Source organism: Mobula hypostoma, chromosome 20 (genome assembly GCF_963921235.1).
Source record: "Mobula hypostoma chromosome 20, sMobHyp1.1, whole genome shotgun sequence".
Classification (NCBI taxonomy): domain Eukaryota; kingdom Metazoa; phylum Chordata; class Chondrichthyes; order Myliobatiformes; family Myliobatidae; genus Mobula; species Mobula hypostoma.
Window position 1 is genome coordinate 48084194 of NC_086116.1, and position 19432 is coordinate 48103625.

The 19432-nt window shown below is 35.6% G+C and overlaps 1 protein-coding gene across 1 annotated transcript in view; it reads right to left on the reverse strand.

Moving 5' to 3' along the window:
• LOC134359491 (lysine-specific demethylase RSBN1L-like) overlaps positions 1-19432 on the reverse strand; it is a 77166-nt gene that overhangs the window by 13943 nt on the left and 43791 nt on the right. Inside the window, exons 3-4 of the mRNA XM_063072823.1 lie at positions 8939-9076; positions 2264-2406 (exon numbers count right to left, since the gene is read on the reverse strand). Coding sequence (XP_062928893.1) covers positions 2264-2406; positions 8939-9076 — 281 coding nt within the window. The remainder of the gene's footprint in view (positions 1-2263; positions 2407-8938; positions 9077-19432) is intronic.

Here is a 19432-nt window from a genome sequence, read left to right on the forward strand (position 1 = left end):
TCTGGATAGTATTATTCTTACATGAACAAGTTCAGCAACAAAGATGTATTTATCAACAAGATAAATCTTGGCTGTCTACCTGACCTACATACATGTGAAGCAATAAAATATCATACCCAACCTCATCAATAAGTAGCACAAGTACACCAATATTAACAAGTGCCAATATCATTGAATTCTCTGCAAATAAACCCTGAAAAAGCTGCATACATTATCTCAGAATCTGTTACTCTTGAAATTCTTGACAGTCTACTCTTTTTAAATACAGAGAAACAATCTATATCATTCCTCACAAATTACTACAGTATTTGGCATTTATGAAAGTATCTATGACATCAAATAATCTTTCCCCACCCAAATTCTTTCATGACCTTAATCCTCTCTCACTCCATAATACCTTACAGACAACCAATTTTCTGTTTTATAAGCAAAGCATTCAATAACCATACTTAAAAGTATTTTATAGCCACGTAAAGCCAATCTATCCAACAAGGAGGCACATCTTGATGAAAGTACCATTCATACCATGCTGCAACCATGTCCAATAAGAGAAAGCTCCAACTACTTCCACTAATCTGAATCAGCCATAGAAATTCTGCAGTGAATAACTTGCCTCCTGATTCCCCAGTGTGGCTGTAGTGGGTGCCACCTAAATAAAAGTAGATTCCAGCAATTTGTACTCTGGCAATATTACCCAAACCCAAAGGAGAAGTTGTGTGGGAACAGCGCCACCTGCAGGTTCCCTCAAAGTCACACACCATCTTAATATGGAAATACAGTACATTGCCTCTTTCTTCATCACTCCAGACATAAACCCTAAAGTCCCAACTTGAGTGTACTTCCAGCCAAAAGAATGTAGCAATTCAAAATTCCAGCAGAACACCTCCTTAACATTGTGCAAAAGTAAGGGTACATCTTTTAAAACAAACTCCTTATACACAGATGAAAGTCACTTCATTATGTTCCAAACTTCTTCCTTCACCCAATGTTTTGCTTAGGTGTCCAAGAACATTTTATCCCTTGATACCACATTAATCAATACAAGTCCTGCAATTTAAAAAATCCAATTATCATAATTTTATACAAATGAACAATTAAGTGTTGTTATTCTATTAAGGAAGTATGAACAACCTCAATTTTAAATGCAGAGGGAAAATAATGGAGTTTTCTATAACTTTGAAGGCACTGATGGACTCCACTATTGCTTAAAGGAATGATAAACATAATCCTGGAGTATCATTCTGAAGGAAATGAAGAACCAGAGGAAATAAAGTTAAGTGAAATTTGGACGCTTGAACATGTTGGGTCAAATCTTCTACCGAGACGTACCAGCAGAAATACCCGTAACTTGGAAATTCTTGACTTAAGGTAGTATAGCTTTCCCTTAGTGAACACTGGCCAAGAGACATCTGCACTGCCCTGGTTGGACTTCAAACAATGTTCAATAACGCAATGCAAACTTCTGCTTGGGAAATCTGCTCACTGAACCCACATCAAATTAACCTGGTGCAAACATATCTAACCTATTAGCTGCCAGAAGATTTAAAAAATATTTTAATATGAATTAATGAAGAAAGTTATAAAAATTTAAAGTCATACATACATTTTATTTAACTCTTTCCAAATAGTTTTTAATTTCTGAAACGATTTACTTCTTAACCAGTCCCAAGTAACTTTGACTTCCCTTTGACATCAAAAATATCAATATACTTTCAATTTAAGTGGTAGGTTTGAAAGATACAAGCCAAAGGGTTACAGATTCTCAAAGTTATACAGCGATAGAATCACTACTTACAGCAGAGAAGGAAGCCCTTCAGCTCATCAAGTTAGCACCCACCATAACCACCTACATATATTAATTCTACATTAATCCCAGTTTTATTGTACCCTGTCATCCACAGTTAAATATGAAATTCAGAAGCTTAAGTTCTATTGATTATTCATTTACCCACAAATCATTAATCATTTTTTTCTTTCTCCATGAATGCTACTTGGCATGTTGGGTATTTTCTGGTTTTGTTTTTATTTGCATGGTATGTATAATGGATGTCGAAAGTCTTAATTAGCTCTGGAGTACAACATTTCTGATATTATACAACCTAAAAAAAAAATGCTGATTAAGTAAGGCAAGCAAAGATTGTAGAGCTTATTCCTATGAAAAGCAGTTAAAGGGAAAATGACTGCAAGTGAGCCATGATTGCTTATCATCTAGAAGATAAAATTACAGCCTTGGTTAACACAATACATTAGGCACTGAACTCACCGCCGTCGTTTAAAAGGTGATTTTGGCATGTCCGCTATAGGGATCACCTGCTCTCCTGGACGAACCCACATAATAGGACCATCATCACTTTCTTTACGGCACTTAAGTTTGAGACTAGAAAGTGATCCCCATGGCAATGTGCGCTATTAACAGAAAAAAAAGAAACAAAAAAATTTTCAAATTTTGTTATGCCTTCTTCATATCAGTGAAATTCGTCCAAGTTAGAATTACAAAATTCAACCAAATTCCTTCAAAATGAATTTCAATATACTTATGATATCTAATTACAATTGTAAATTTATCTTTAGTTGAAGGGACAAATTTAAATGACCAAAGCGACCACTTGTATTGGTTTAATTCCTCATTTAATAACATGGAATCTTTCTGGTCAGAAGGCAAGTAAATATTGTTCTTCTGTAGGATCAAAGAAAAATATTTGCCAAGGAGAAAAATACACTTGACAAAATTAAATTTTGCTCAAAAGCAATCACCAGAAATCTCCTCTAATTTTTGTGAAAATCTAAACTAAACCATTTAAGCTTCAGCATTTCATTTTAAAATCATACTTGTAACAGCTGAAACTTTCCCATCTGATACCTTTGAGACCTAACTAGTGCTGAATCACAAAAAATAGCCTCATGATCACTTTCCTCCTCTGAAGAGAATTGTTCTTTTTAAGTATAAATACTCTCTGGGTTAGACAAGGATTCCAAGAACAGTTGGTAACCTGAAGTTTCTGTAAAGTGAGAAACACTGTTGGCTGAGGTTGCAAGAGCTACACTGATAGTACAGATCTTTGTTAATTTTAGACCTTTAACTAAATCTTACTTAGATTTAATTAGTACAGCTCCGAATTAGATTCAAAACATGCCAGACCACAGAATTTAAACATGTATGACTACTAATTTCGGTCACTTTTGCAATAACAATATGATAACCTAATTGTGCTTTCACAGATAAACTACCATTAACCCAACCTTGACAAATATTACACGATTAGACATTGCTTGAAATTTAAATCCCTGGGCAAGTACTTCGAATGGTTTATGATCCAATTGATTCTGCATTTGTATAAGGATAAGTAGTTATAAAAATAAGCTAGATAGCACTCGAGGATTTTAAGCAGATTATAATAGATGTGGATGTGGTTTTAGTGTTACTTTTCATTTGCTGGTATTCAATAGCAAGTGAATTCTTTCCATTCACTAAACAATGACTGACTATTGCTTGGAAGAATGATGAGGTTAGTCGCATGGGGAGTCTCCATTTGGCAGCGTATGGAGTAAGACGTATTTTTGTCTCAGCTCCGTCTTTCATAACTTACTTTCCACTGCTAGATCTGTTTTAAGTTTGAAGATTTATTATATTTGCTGAAGGATTTTACAGTTTAATTACGATGGCTGGAACCGAATTACAATTAGTGGCAAAACTCTTCCTGAGCCGCAACAAACAGAGAAATCAGAGGAAGTTTCTACTTCAGAAAAAATGTTCTCTTTAATGGAAGCTATTAATGTGAAGATCAGTGCGCAGGATACCAAAATGGATAAATTGACGAAAGCTAATGAATTGTTTGAAAAAACTAACATTGCTATTCAGGAGTCTTTGAAGAGTTTGGAAGATCGATATCAGACGCTTAAGCAGAGTACTCACAGAATTGAAAGGGATTTTGAATTAATGGATCAATCTATTAAGGAACAGGATTTGAAGATGTCTTTTATGGAAAAGAAAATTAATGAGAATACTTCGAAACTATCATGGATTAAGAAGAAAACGATTGATTTGGAAGGCAGAAATCGCAGGATGAATTTACATATACTGGGTTTGCCTGAAAATACGGAAACCGGTGAGCCACTAAAGTTTTTTTCAAACATGTTATATTCACCTTTCGGTGACATTCTCGAAGCTTGTCCAATATTGGACAGAGCTCACCGAATTCAGCATTTTAAACCATCAGCCGAAATTAAACCACGTCCTGTAATTCTCTGTTTGCATTATTTTACAACCAAAGAAGCTATCCTTCGGAATGCAAGGAAAAGGGATAAGCTAATCTATAATGAAGTTCAGATTCATATAGTGGAAGATTTTGCCCCAGAGATTTATGCTGAAAGAATTAAATATCAGTAAGTGATGGCAGAATTTTTAAAAATGAATTATCGCCCATCGTTGCGTTATCCAGCACGTTTGATGATCACTCCACCAAATGCTCCTCTAAGACGGACTGACTCTCCAGAAGATGGTTGGAAATTTATAAAAGAGTTTAAGTCCACTTCGCAAGCAATTTGAAAAGTTGATCCTTAGTTGGGAGTGGTTTGTAACGCCATTGATGAAAGTCCGCTTTTCGTTTTATCAATGTTCAGATACAGTCTTGGTTAACTTACTTAGATCTGTTGTTGTTTGCTTTAACAATTAATGTAGTTCTGAATTCAATACATATATATTTACTTATTTTTTCCTTGATTTGTAAGTCTTTAATATTAGTTGTAGTATATATTAGTATTTATCCTTCTTTTTTTGAATACATGGTTGTGTATTTTAAATGGATTTAAGATGGCCGTCATTAGCTCGGTCTTAACTACTGTTAAGGCGTAATATGAAAATATTTGGAATTTGTTTACTTCTTTATGTATTCTTTGTTATGTCTTTTTGGTGGTGGTAATTTTTTTTACTTTGTAAATGGAGCTGCCACCTGGAGACAGGGGTTAAGGGTCAATAGTTTAGCATGTCATTCGCCTATTGGACAATTTCTGGGCTTTCGGGGGAGGTGGGTGGGTCTATTAGGTTAGTTTTTTCCTGACTGGGCAGTCTTGAGGGGTTTCTCTTTGTCAATCATCTTGCTGTTCTTTCTGATTGAGTCATGCTTCCACCTTTCTTCCAATTTGGGCTGCGCCTGCGCGTTAGATTAGTTTATAGAATTTTTGAATTAAATTTTAAATATGGATCTCAATAAAATCAATATAATATCTTGGAATTTAAACGGTATGAACCAACCTATTAAGTGTAGAAAGATTTTTAAGAAATTAAAAACACCATGCAGATATTATTTTTGAGCAGGAGACACATATTCGTAAACAAGATGAAAATCGCTTTTTTAAATTTTGGAAGGGACCCTTATTTCACTCTTTATAAAATAATAGGGGTATCTATTTTCATTAATTCTAAAATCTTTTTTGTTCATTTTAATACTGTTACTGATTTAATTGGAAGATATTTAATTGTTACTGGTTTGTTGTGTGGTCAAAAGGTGGCTTTGGTTTGTGTATATGCACCTAATACAGACAAACCCGATTTTTTTTAAGAAGCTATTTTCTGTATTGCCGAATTTAAATGAATATAAGTTCATTATGGGCGGTGACTTTAACTGTTGTCTTAACCCATTGATTGACAGATCGTCCACCAATCCGTCACTTCCTAACAAAGCTGCAACTTTCTTCTTTTTTATTTGAATACGGTCTGGTCGACATTTGGAAATTCAAATTTCCTAAAGAAAAAGATTTTTCTTTTTTTCCCCCCACATGTATATCATAAATATTCAAGAATTAATTATTTTTTCTTGGATACACGATTGGTGCCCTCTGTTGTTGACTGTGCTTATGATGTGATTGTGTTGTCAGATCATACACCTATGAAACTAACTTCAGAATTTTCTGATAACAGTTACAGACCTTAGTGGAGATTTAATATTTCATTGTTGCAGATTCAACTTTTGTAAATTTTATTAAAGAACAAATTTCTCTATTTCTTGAATTGAATACAACTGAGGGAATGTCAAATTTGGTTATTTGGGATATGATGAAATCTTTTCTTAAGGGACAGATAATTTTATATTCAGTAGGTTCAAGAAGGAAAACTAACGCGGAACTTTTGCTGATCACTAATAGGATTAAAGAAATAGATAAACTCTATTCAGTAATGCCTAGTGAAGATCTCTTTACGGAGAGGGTGGAACTCCAAGCACAACATGATTTGCTTTTGACTTTTCTCACTGAACAGCAACTTTTTAAATCCAAAAGCCAATTTTATATACACGGAGACAAATCAGGCAAATTATTAGCTGGTCAGTTAAAAGCAAGTATGGCTAGAAGACAGATCCTGAAAATAAGAAGACCTGATAGAACTACAACAGTAGATCCTCATGAAATTAATAAGACGTTTATGGATTTCTACTCTAATCTTCATGTCCGAATTTTCAGATATTACTTTTATGAATAGCTTTTTGCAAAAAGTGAATATACCTAAAATTTCTATTCAAGATGTGAATGCATTAGATGCACCTATTAAACTAGAGGAAATAGCAAGGGCTCTATCCTCTCTTCAATCAGCTAAAGCTCTGGGACCAGATGGATGTACAGTGGAATTTTATAAGACTTTTACTGATATACTTATACCTTATTTATGTCAAATTTTCACTGACTCTATATCCTCTGGGACTCTCCCAAAAACTTTCTATGAAGCTTCAATATCTTTAATTCAGAAAAAAGATAAAGATTTATCTGAATGTGCCTCTTATAGACCAATTTCTCTATTGAATGTGGGTTTTTAAATTCTCTCTAAGATTTTGGCTAATAGACTTGAGAATATCTTACCTAACGTTATTTCCAATGACCAAACTGGATTTATTAAAAATAGATATTCACATTTTAATATTCAAAGATTATTAAATATTATTCACTCTTCACCATCTAAAGAATCTGAATGTGTTGTTTCTCTTCATGCAGACAAAGTTTTTGATAGTGGTCTTACTTATTTGAGGTTTTGGAAAGATTTAATTTTGGCCCAGGATGGCTTTGCCTAACTTTAGAATGTACTATTGGGCAATTAATATTCGATATATTACTTTTTGGATTCACTATTCAGATATACATGAATGTCCTTCATGGTTGGATCTAGAGGTAAACTCAGTGAAAGGTTTTTCTTTGGCCTCTTTACTGGGAGTTCCTCTTCCCTTTTTGTTTTCTAAGATTAGAGACAAGAATTTGATCCCGTTATTAAACATACATAAAGAATTTGGTTCCAGTTTAGTAGATTTTTTTTGAGTTTAATAATTTTATTCTTTCTAGTAATATCTATCTCAATTATTTTTTTAAACCATCAATTTTGGATAAGGCCTTTTTAATTTGGAAAACCAAGGGAATAACAACTTTTTCAGATTTATTTTTAGGGGACTGTTTAATGTCTTTTTCTCAGTTAGCAGATAAATATGATTTATCTAATGTACATTTTTTTAGATATTTACAAATTAGGAATTTTTTACGTGGTTTGTTACCAAATTACCCTTCTGCTTATCCACCTAATATGATAGATGTTCTTTTTCAGTTTAAACCATTTCAAAAAGGGTTGATAGCTATAATTTATAAACGGTTATTGAGTTTACGAATGATATCTAATGATAAAATTAAACGCGCTTGGGAATTGGAACTTCAAGAGTCATTTTCAGATAATCAATGGAGTAAAATTTTTCATTCGGTTAATAACTCATCTATTCGTGCCCGTCATTCCTTGATACAGTTCAAGGTAGTGCACCGGGCCCATATGTCAAAAGATAAACTAGCGCATATTTTCCCCAATTAATCCTATTTGTGACAGATGTAATACTGAGCTGGCCATTTTAACTCATATGTATTGGTCTTGTATAAAGCTAGATAACTTTTGGAGAAATGTTTTTAAAACACTATCAAGAGTTTTGGATCCGGATTTAAAACCTCATTTGCTTATGGCAATTTTTGGGATTATCCCATCGGAAGCAGGAAATATTCCTGTTTCCACTCAACGTATGATAGCCTTTTCGACTTTACTGGCTTGGAGAGCCATTTTATTGAAGTGGAAAGATTCTAATCTACCTACGGTCTTTTATTGGCTCTCCTCCATTATGTCCTGTTTATGTTTAGAGAAAGTAAGAAGTCGGACATTTGATACACCCTTTTAATTTGAGCAAACATGGCAACCTTTTATCCAATATTTTCACTTAATTTGATTTATTACTCTTTCAATCTTTTTTTTTCGAAGTTTTAAATTTGATCAGAGAGTCTTCTTCTCTTCTTTTTTCAGTTGTATCCTCAAAATGGACTGCCCAGTCCCTTTTTTTTTGTTTTGTTTGTTCTTTTTTTATATATAGTGTAGTGGGTTGTTTATTTTTCTTTTCATTTAAAACCCAATGTTTTTTTCCCTTTCTCCTTTTAAACTGGTAAGAGGAGAATTGTTATTTTCTTTTTTTAATTATATATTTTATACTAGTTTAACCATATCTATGATTTTGACAATGTCTATTTTAATCTTGGTTACTGATATATATATTTGAACTAATTCTCCTCTTGATTGTATTTGTGTTTTTTTTTAATCAATGAAAGGATTAATAAAGAAAGAGGTTAGTCGCATGAGTTTTGTGCACAAATTGCTAAGTTCTAGAATTCTCTGTACCTGAGCTTTTGGGAGGTTAGGTTATTTAAATAGGAAATAGATACATTTTAACAATCAAGAAACTGAGGGCTATCAGGAAAAGACACACAAAAAAAACAGGTGAAGCCTGAGGCAGATCAGCTATGAAAATATTGAATGGCGGAGCAGGGTTGGGGTCTACTCCTATTTTCTCATGTTTTTGTATTCACCATACATGCAGTCCAGAACATTTCCTAACAGTTGTCAATACCTGTAGATTTCTATAATTAAAAAAATACTTGCTTTTAAAAACGGAGACTCTTCCAATCTATCAAGAAACTCTGGAAAATAGTCCCCAACTTCTTCGTCCACAGCTCCTACTAAACTGATCTGTCGCATTGGACCAGCCCTGTAAGTACCATGCGAATATGTACGCTTCACCTAATATCAGATTAAACAAAAAAAAACACACTTGTTAAGCAAATATACATTAGTCCTGCCATGTTACAATATATAACATTGAGTATGAACATGAAATAAATTTCTTTATAAATCTACGCGGCCTGCGTCAAGAATTGGAGCATTTTCATTTTATGCCCAGTTCACAGTAAAGTATCTCATTTACTATTGAAAGTATAACCTAACTGCAATTAAAAAAAAATAACAGCTGGTCTGCCACATACCTCGAGAGTAACAAAGGCATGATTTGATGTGGCAGAAAATCCAACTTATTTGCTATTGATTGGATGGATGCATTGGCCATGATCTTTCAAGAATCACTTGAAAAGGAGGACTGGAAAATTGCAAATGTTACTCCACTCTTTAAGATGGGAGGAAGACAAAAGAGAGGAAATTACAGGCCAGTTAGCCTAACCTCAGTGGTTGAGAAAGTGTTGGAGTCCATTATTAAGGATGAGGTTTTGGGGTACTTGGAGACTAATGATAAAATAAGTCAAACTCAACATGGTTGAGTTTCCTTTCAACAAGGAATCTTGCCAGACAAATCTGTTAGAATTTTTCAAGGAAGTATCAAGCAGGGTGGACAAAGGAGAGGCAGTGGATGTCATTTACTTAGATTTTCAGAAGGATTTCAGATTGATAAGGTGCCTCACATGAGGTTACTTTACAAGAAAAAATCCAATGGTGTTACAGGAAATATACTGGCATGGTTAGAGGAATGGCTAATAGGCAGGAGACAGTGAGTGGGAATAAAGGGGGCCTTTTCTGGTTGGCTTCCAGTGATTACTAGTGTTCCTTGGGTCAGTATTGAGACTGCTACTTTTCACATTGTTTGCCAGTAATTTAGATAGTGGAACTGATAGCTTTGTGGCAAAGTTTGCGGATGGTATGAAGATAGGTGGAAAGGTAGGTAGTGCTAAGGACTTATGACAAAGTGGAAGAATGGGCAAAAGAGTGGTAGATGGAAAGCAGTGGGAAATGTACAATACTGCATTTTAGTAAAGGGAACAATAGAGTAGACTATTATGTAAATGGTGAGAAAATTCAAACAACACAGGTGCAAAGGGATTTAGGAGTCCTCGTGCAAGATTCCCAGAAGGTTAATTCACAGGTTGAGTCTGTAGTAAAGGTGGCAAATGCAATGTTGGCATTTATTTCAAGGGGAATAGAATACAAAAACAAGGAGATAATGCTGAAGCTTTATAAGACACTTGTCAGGCCGCATTTGGAGTACTGTCATTGGACAGAGTCCAAAGGAAGTTCATGAGGATGATTCCGGAAATGAAGGGGTTAATCTATGAGGAAGATTTGGCAGCTTTAGGCCCGTACTCACTGGAAATTAGAAGAATGCATGGGGATCTTATTGAAACCTACCGAATGCTGAAAGGACTAAAGGAGGTTTCCTCTGGGTGGGGGCATCCAGAACTAGAGGGCACAGCCTCAAAACTGAAGGGCAGTTTGTAACAGAAGGTAGAATTTTTTAGCCAAAGAGTGGTGAATCTGTGGAATGTTCTGCAACAGACAGCAGTGGAGGGTAAGTCCATGGGTATATTCAAAGCAGAAGTTGATAGTTTCCTGATTGATTGGGGAATTAAGGGATATGGTAAGATGGCATGTGTATGGGGTCGAATGGGACCCAGGATCAGCTATGATGAAACCGCAGAGTGGACTTGATGGGTGGAATAGCCTAATTCGGCTCCTATGTTTTATGGACGTCTTTTTTAACAATAAAGTTTTAAAAATGTGGAAAGTTGTTGAATAAATATGCTGATCCTGGCATAATAGGGGAAACGAGGCAGGTGGGATCTGAATGAATCAATGCAACTGAACATCATTATGACCAGATTGAAGAATTACAGAATTAACAGTAATCGGAATAGGTGACTTAAATATTAAGTCAGGAAGAGAGAAAAATACAGTAGTGAAAGAAAAACTGGTTAGAGGAAAAAACCATCTTGATGAAACAGCGCCTTCACTTTAGAATATATGAATATAAGCACAAACATCTTCAATTCCTTTTACATTTCCATTTTACCAATGTTACCAATTTCCATCTATTATCTTAATAAGCACATTCTAACTTTAGATTGTTCAATATTCTGCTTCAAATACTGTGTCATATACTTATAGGCATTTTAAAGTAGTAATAACAATCACTACTTTAGAACCATCGAGGTGAAAATGAAGGTCTTCTCACTGATTCAAAATATAAACCAAAAGAAATAGAGGACATACAGCATTAATTAAAATGACAAACAATAAAAGTGGGACATTTATACAAGATGTCTTTGCTTAAATTCCAAAATTTGCAGTTAACAAAGCAGTCGAGTTAAGTATATGACGCAAAAACACCAGCAAGTATAGGAAGATGCTGGATGGTACTTTCTGATGGCACAATTATTAACAAAGAAATACCCTTCAGATCTCTCAAATAAGCATACCCATCTTTGATTTGCCATTTTTTAAAAGAATCATTTCCTCAACCTTCAAAACTAATTTTCAATCCAATTTCCTCTATGTGGTAAGATAAGTAAAATTCATTTCTTTCTTCCTTTCCAATTACTAGCACAAAGTATAATTACATCACATCCAGCCAAAGGCTTCATTTCAATATAGTGTTCATTTAAGGGTACATAATTAAATGAATTCTTTCCAAATGTGAATATTTCTTCAAATTAAGAAGGAAAATCTAACTCTTAACCAGAAATATTTGACAACGCTGAAGCAAAATATTTTGAAGACATTTTAGTTAGATATATAAAAAATATTATTTAAAAAACGTCATGCAACCATTTTCAGAAGAGTACATGTCTAATAGCATTACTCATGACAAGTTCAAAAATATATAAATTTATAACAGAAGGAATGCCACGCAAAACCATCTTAATCATACCAAGTTGCTGTGTTCACCAGCAACTTTGATGTGTGTTAATCATACCAATGACTTATTTTTAAAAAAAGGTCGCTCTAGATCAGGGATTCCCAGACTTTTTTTATGCCATGGACCCAAACCATTAAACGAGGGGTCCGTGGACCTGATTGGGAACCCCCTGCTCTAGATTATTTCAAAATTTTGGAGAACAAATTCTATGTAATGATTCTTCCAACTTAATATGGATGGAAAATAACTCTTCTCATCAATGAAAGAAGGCCTGTGGCTGAGGAAGTATGATGCTGCTGACATTATAAGGCTTGAATTATTAGAATATTTTATTGCTGGTAGCAATACAATTTTTCCCTTATTAGTATCCAGTGATATCCATAGGTCTGTAACCCAGGCCATTTTAAGCAAAATAACGTTACAACAGATCCAATAACAAATTATCAGACTATCTGGGAATTGGGAAAATTTGGTAACTGGCACAGCTTCTCACACTTCCTTGAAATTTATCTTTGTTTCCCATGCTCCTTTTAAACTTACTGGGTTCTCTCAAAACGTTACTGTTAAAAGTGAATTGAAACTGTATGGGAGTATTGAAAGGAACAACATCCAAGAGTCTGGAAAATCCGGTGGTCCAGCAATAAAGTCCCAAGTATCCTGGATTAATAGACTATACTGTATTCCACATCTCTTGTCAACTGCTTGATATATTATTCAAACTTGATGTATTATTCAAGTGATCAGAAACCAAACCAAAGATAAATTCCATTCATCCAGCTCATCACTCAGACTACCCACATTCTCCTCCGTAACACAGCTCTCTGTATCGCTGCACTACTACTGAAATACTCCAGATCATCATCTTCCCTTCCAAGCTTGATATGACAATGAAGGCTCTGGATGGACAATAAAAATAGATCTTTTAGATGTACAGTATATGGCATCACTGTGACATGGAAAATTTGTTAAAAGTCCTCTTCCAATAAAATCAGCAAAATATACTACCAGTAATATGTTAAAAACTACTCATCCTACAAATATTTGGACTACATCTACATAGATAGAGTTTACTACACCATGTAACACACCTGTAAGATGTGCAAACACCTTTTTCTTTAAAATCAAATTCTTGTGACATCACTTTGGCAGTACCTTAAAAGTGTGAATACTTATCATACTACAGGACACAATAGCCTTTAAAAATGTGTATTCTTAGACTTTACCATCTCAAAATATGCCTTTTTCACACATCACCAGTTTTTAATATCAGCTTAATTTTCAACATGTTTTAATTATTTCAGGATAAAAATCATGCAAAACAGTATACAGTGAATATGGATTTTTGCAACTAAATGGCTGGAAAACCATACCTAATGTGTGTCAAGGCTCCCTGCTAACATCCAAGTTCTGGACTAATCATATCATCCCAAACCAATACAGCTAGCTCTGCTGTAATACAGCTTTCCATAATGCAAATTAGATACATGATTAATGGTTTAGGGAATTTATTTGCAGTGCACAGACCACATTAGTTATAGTGTGATTATGGTGGGGAATCTACCTTGAAGGCAAAAATAGCCAGTAGTACTACAATGCAACTCTTTATGATGCACAATTTCTTAGGAACACAGCTACTGCATTAAGCTGAGCTACATACTTAGCTTGTACATTCACATAATGCAAAAACTTTAAAAAAGCATATAGGACTGCATCCCTGCTGATGCCACCTTGTCCAACACCCCACTCTCACTGCTGACATTCTTGTACCCTTATCACCAATGCTGAAAACCACTTCTGCTGTCTCTTCCAGGGCTCCCTCTATTTCTCTTCTCTTTACTACCTCCACAGAGAAAAGAAACGTCTTCATTTAAGGGACTGTGGGTTACTTGTGGCATTTTATAAACATACTTAATTCACATTTTCTGCATGTAAAAGAATAATTCTACATATGTCAATGTGATCTCTGTACCTTATATATCTAATACACAATGTTGAGTCAGATAGTACATAACATCATTGATAATTTTAAAAGGAACAACATCAGCTCAGGATTTGTAAGCTTGAGCCTTGAGTCCATTAGAGGCTGTAGGCCAAAGAAGACAGCCTGCCCTGGGCTTCTGAGAGCAGCTTGGGGTTTAGCCCACAAGGAAAATGGCAATTCAGGATTGGGTGTTATGTAATGACCCAGATTTGAGAAAGCAGCTTAAGGTAAAGCAACACTCAGGGGACAGTGACTATAATATGCTAGACTTCACCCTGCAGCTTGAGGAGGAGAAGCTAAAATCAGACGTATCAGCATTACAGTGGAGTAAAAGGAATTACAGAGGCATAAGACAGCAGTCGGCCAAAGTTGACTGGGAGGGGACACTAGCAGGGAGGGTGGGAGATCAGCAATGACTGGAGTTACTGGGAGCAATTCAGAAAGTGCAGGAAAGAAACATTACAAATATGAAGAAGGGAGTGTGAACCAGCCATGACTGACAAGGGAAGTCAAAGATAGCATAAAAGCTAAAGCAAAGGCATATAATAGAGCAACGATTAGTGGGAAGGTAGATGATTGGGAAGCTTTTAAAAACCAACAGAAAGCAACTAAGATAGCCACAAAGAGAGAAAAGATGAAATATGAAAGTAAGCTTGTCAGTAATATAAAAGAGATTACAAGAAGTTTTCTTTCCTGATATAGATATATAAAGAATAAAAGAGAAGAGTGGATGTAAGGACCTCTGGGAAATTACATTGGAGAGGCAGTAATGGGGGACAAAGAAATGATGGACAATCTTAGTAAGTATTTTGTGTCGGTCTTCACTCTGGATAACATTGACAGAATGCCAGAATTGCAAGAGTATCAAGGGGAAGAAGTGGTTGTTGTTGTTATGATCAAGGAGAAAGTACATTCAAAGCAAAAAAAGTCTGAAGGTAGATGAGATGGATGACACCCAAGGGTTCTAAAAGAGGTAGCTGAAGAGATTGTGGAGGCATTAGTAATGATCTTCCAAGAATAACTTTCCGGAGTACTGAAAAATTGCAAATGTCACTCCACTCTTTACGAAAGGAGGAAGAAGAGTGGAAATTATAGGCCAGGTAGACTGACTTCAGTGGTTGGGAAGATGCTGGAGTCTATTTTTAAGGATGAGGTTTTGGGGTACTTAAAGGCACATGACAAAATAGATCAAAGTCAGCATGGCTTTTCAAGGAGAAATCTTGTCTGACAAATCTGTTGGAATTATTTGAGGAAATAACAGGCAGAATAGACAAAGGAAAACCAGTGTAAGCTGTTCATTTGGACTTTCAGGAGGCCTTTATCAAGGTGCTGGACAGGAGACTACTTTTAAAAAAAATAAGAGCCCATTAGAAGATTGTCTGACTGGTAGAAGACGAAGAGTGGGAATAAAGGGGGCCTTTCTGGTTGGCTGCCGGTAACAAGTGGTGTTCTGCAGGGACTGGTGTTGGGTCCACTTCTTTTCGTGTTATATGTCAGATGAAGAAATTGATGGCTTTGTGACCAAGTTTGCAGGTGATATGAAGATAGGTGGAGGGGCAGGTAGTGTTGAAGCAGGATGTCTACAGAATGTCTTTAGGCACATTGGGAGAATGGGCAAAAAAGTGACAGATATAGTGTAGGGAAGTCATGCACTTTGGTAGAATGAATAAAGGCATGGACTAATTTCTAAATGTGGAGAAAATTCAAAAATCAGAAGTGTAAAAGGACTTAGGAGTCCTTTTGCAGGGTTCCCTAAAAGTTAACTTGCAGGGTTGAGTCGGTGGTAAGGAAGGCAAAGGCAATGTTAGCATTCATTACGTGAGGGCAAGAATACAAAAGCAAGGATATAATTCCAAGGCTTTTTAAGGTATTGATCAAACAGAACTGTGAGCAGTTTTAGAAAAGATGTGCTGGTATTGGAGAGGACCCAGAGGAGGCTCATGAGAATGATCTCAGAAATTAAAGGGTTAACATACAAGAGCGTTTGATGGCTCTAGGCCTGTACTCGCTGGTGTTTAGAAGAATGAGGGGGTATCTCATTGAAACCCAAGGAATATTGAAAGGCCGAGATAGAGTGCAAGTGGAGAAGATGTTTCCTATAGTGGGGGATTCTAGGACCAGAGAGTACAGCCTCAGAATAGAGGGAAATCCATTTAGAACAGAGACAAGGAGAATTTCTTTTGCCAGAGGTGGTGAATCTGTGAAATTCATTGCCACAGACAGCCGTGCAGGCCAAGTTATTGGGTATATTAAAAACAGAGGTTGATAGGTTCTTGATTATTCAGGATGTCAAAGGTTATGGAGAAAAGGTAGGAGAATTGGGTTGAGAGAGATAATAAATTAGCCACAATGGAATGGCAGAGCAGAGCTGGGACAAAATGGCATGATGCTGCTCCTGTGATATTATGGCCTAAAGGACTATGTACTGTATCTGCATGGGCGGGAGGGAGGGAGGAAGGGGGCTTAATTTACTGCTGCTGTTTTGTTGCTTGTTGTGTTCTATTTTGTCCTGCTGCTATGTTGGTGCTGGAATGTGTGGTGTCACTTGTGGGCTGCCACCAGGACATCCTCAGGTGTGTTGATTGTTAACTCAGACAATGTATTTCACTGTATATTTCCATATACAAATAAACTTGAATCTTGAATAAAGTGAACCTGCTTTTACAATTTAATATCCAAATATAGCAAGTGATTATTTCCATGACTGGACTCTGGCAAATAATGCTCTCCTTAATCACTACAGCAAGATAAATTAATCTCTTTCTACAAGGTTATAGGAAAGGTTTTATCAATGTTTACAGTTTACCTGAGTTGTATATGATACTTCTGACAAACTCAATTAAGTACAGAAAAATGAAGGCCAACTAACAATTTAGTTTCTAAGCAAATATTTAAGAAGCAAGATTTAAGGTCCCAGGGCAGTTTGGGGGAAAAAGATAAATCATTGAATATAATGTTTCTGGAAATATAAACAGATTATAAGGACAAACAAAAATGTTCCACGCATGAAGCAACCATTAATTCCCTGTACCATGGCTGAAAGAGCACTTGACTGCAATTTCACTCTTATCCCTTCTTCTTCCGCCTCTCCTTAGCTAGGATTTCTGTCCTCACATTCTACGTCAACACATCATCTACTGCAATTTCGGCACATAAATGCACCTTTCTCTTTACATAGAAAATAGAATTCCAAATGGATAGTTTTGACCTCATGCTTCCATCTCTGCTAATACCCACTTTATTCAATAACACATTCTAATTTAATCACAGAAACGCAATAATCTCCCTTTTATATTTCTGCCTTCCCACTATTCAAAACCCCAAGACCTACCTAGTGTTCATGGTACACAACATTGTCTCCTCTATGTCAGGAACTAAATGCAAATCGAGCAACTACTTTGCAGAATATCTCTGTACAGTGCACTAGTGTGATTATGAACTTCCAGACGCCACACCCCAATCCTTACATTGCTTTTCTTTACCATTCCAATACAAACTTGAGAAATAAAACCTTGTCTTTCAACTGGGTATTTTTAGATTTTGTACTGAACACCAAGTTCAACAATTTCAAAAAGTCCTATTTTGTAATAAGCTTTATATTTTAATTTAGATTCAACCATCAGCTTGCACTGCAACATTCTAGACTGATTCTTTCTTCACTTACCAATCCTCTTTTTTCACCATGAATTTCCACTGCTTTTCTCTCCTGCCTCTCCATTTTGTTTCCTACTGCCCTCTCCAATTTCATTACATCTTAGAACTTCATCTTAAAGCTAGAAAAATCTCTAGCTTTTCCTGATGAAAGATTATCAACCGATAACATTAATTCAATTTCCAACTGCACAAATGAGAACTTCCCACATTTTCTGTTTAAAAGTAGCTCTAGTGAGTAGCTTAACTGTGCAAAGTTTTGAACTCCGAATCCAACAAAGGATAAATTTGTCTTGGTTGCAGTCCAGTACTGATTCACTGAGTTGATCCTCAGTATTCTGGGAGATTTACTTGAATTGCTTTATATACAATATCATTTAAACAAGTGAGAAGAATTATTGCAGAAACATAAGATCTGAGATAGCCAAATGCTGAGAGGCTGTTTCTTCTAGCTGAGGTACCAATGCTAGAGCTCAGTATTTTTGAAATGAAACAAATTACTCAAAGAGTTGCAATTTTTTTTTAGAACTCTTAACCCCTGGATGCTGTTGATGCTCAGCCATGCACTTGAGGAAGAGGATCAACCATGATCATAATCAATGGCAAAGTAGGTTTTGGTGTCAATCCTGCCTCTATTTCATGTTAAGGGATCTCTCCAGCACTTGCAATGCTAAATATTGCTTTAGTTAAGCTGTTTTCAAAGTCCTATTGACTGTGTTATCATGCAAACAAATAGTCTAGAGTTCCTCAAAAAACAGTCAAAAGGCCCGGTTCTATCAATATGTTAAAATAACTTTAACAAAGAAGCCCCAGTTAAAAAATGATACAATTTTTTTTTTACAAATTTTACAATTTTCCAAATTTCCAGTGTTTCACTTAACTGTGCTTGCCAATTGCTGCTTCAAAGTGTCACATGGTGAGTCGTTGAAAAGTACTGTTCAGCAAGATGTATTACTTTCTCTTGCTGTATAAAATGCATTTAACATAATTGACAAAAATCAAATTACTGCACCTCTCTCTTAATGACTTTCATAGAGATGTTCACTATTTACCTAACTTTTTTGCTTAATTATATGTAAGCTTAGGGACAGCACAGAAATGTAAGAAATAGGAACAAAAAAAGGCCATTTAATCAATCCTGCCTGCTCCGTAGTTTAAGATCATGACTGCGCTTTTACCTCAACATGAAGTTTTTATAGCACCCCACATCCCCCCAGTCTCCCAAAACAAAAAATGTATTGATCTCTCTTGAAGCTACTTAATAACAATCCTTCCATTGCTGTCTTGGGTAGAAAATTTCAGAGATTTACTACATTCTTGGTGAAGAAATTTTTCATCTGTCCTGAATGACCAACTCTTAATTTTGAGGCATGTTTTGTTGCCTCCTGATACCCTAGCCAGCAGAAATATTGAGTCTGCGACCATGCTATCAAGTACTTTAGCATTTTTATGCATTTCAATGAGAAAGCATAAAAGCTAGCAAATTAATTTATGTACTTGCAACATCCATTTTTGGAGATTGGAGACACAAGCTAATTCTAGCTGCTTTGCAGTTTGCTTTCCTCAGTTGATAACAAGCTGCTTTGAACCTTACATGATCTAAGAGCAACTATCATATGAGAACAAACCTTCAAATATAGGTGGATACTGGCACACCTCTAATAAATATTCTATTACAACTTACAAAATAATATGCATCTAGTTTTAATCATTTACATACTCATGAACTACAAATAGGAGGCCACTCAGTCCTTCAAACCTGCTCCACTATTTAGTAAGTTCTGGACCAATCTGACTGCCATCTCAACTCTGCATCGCCATCTAC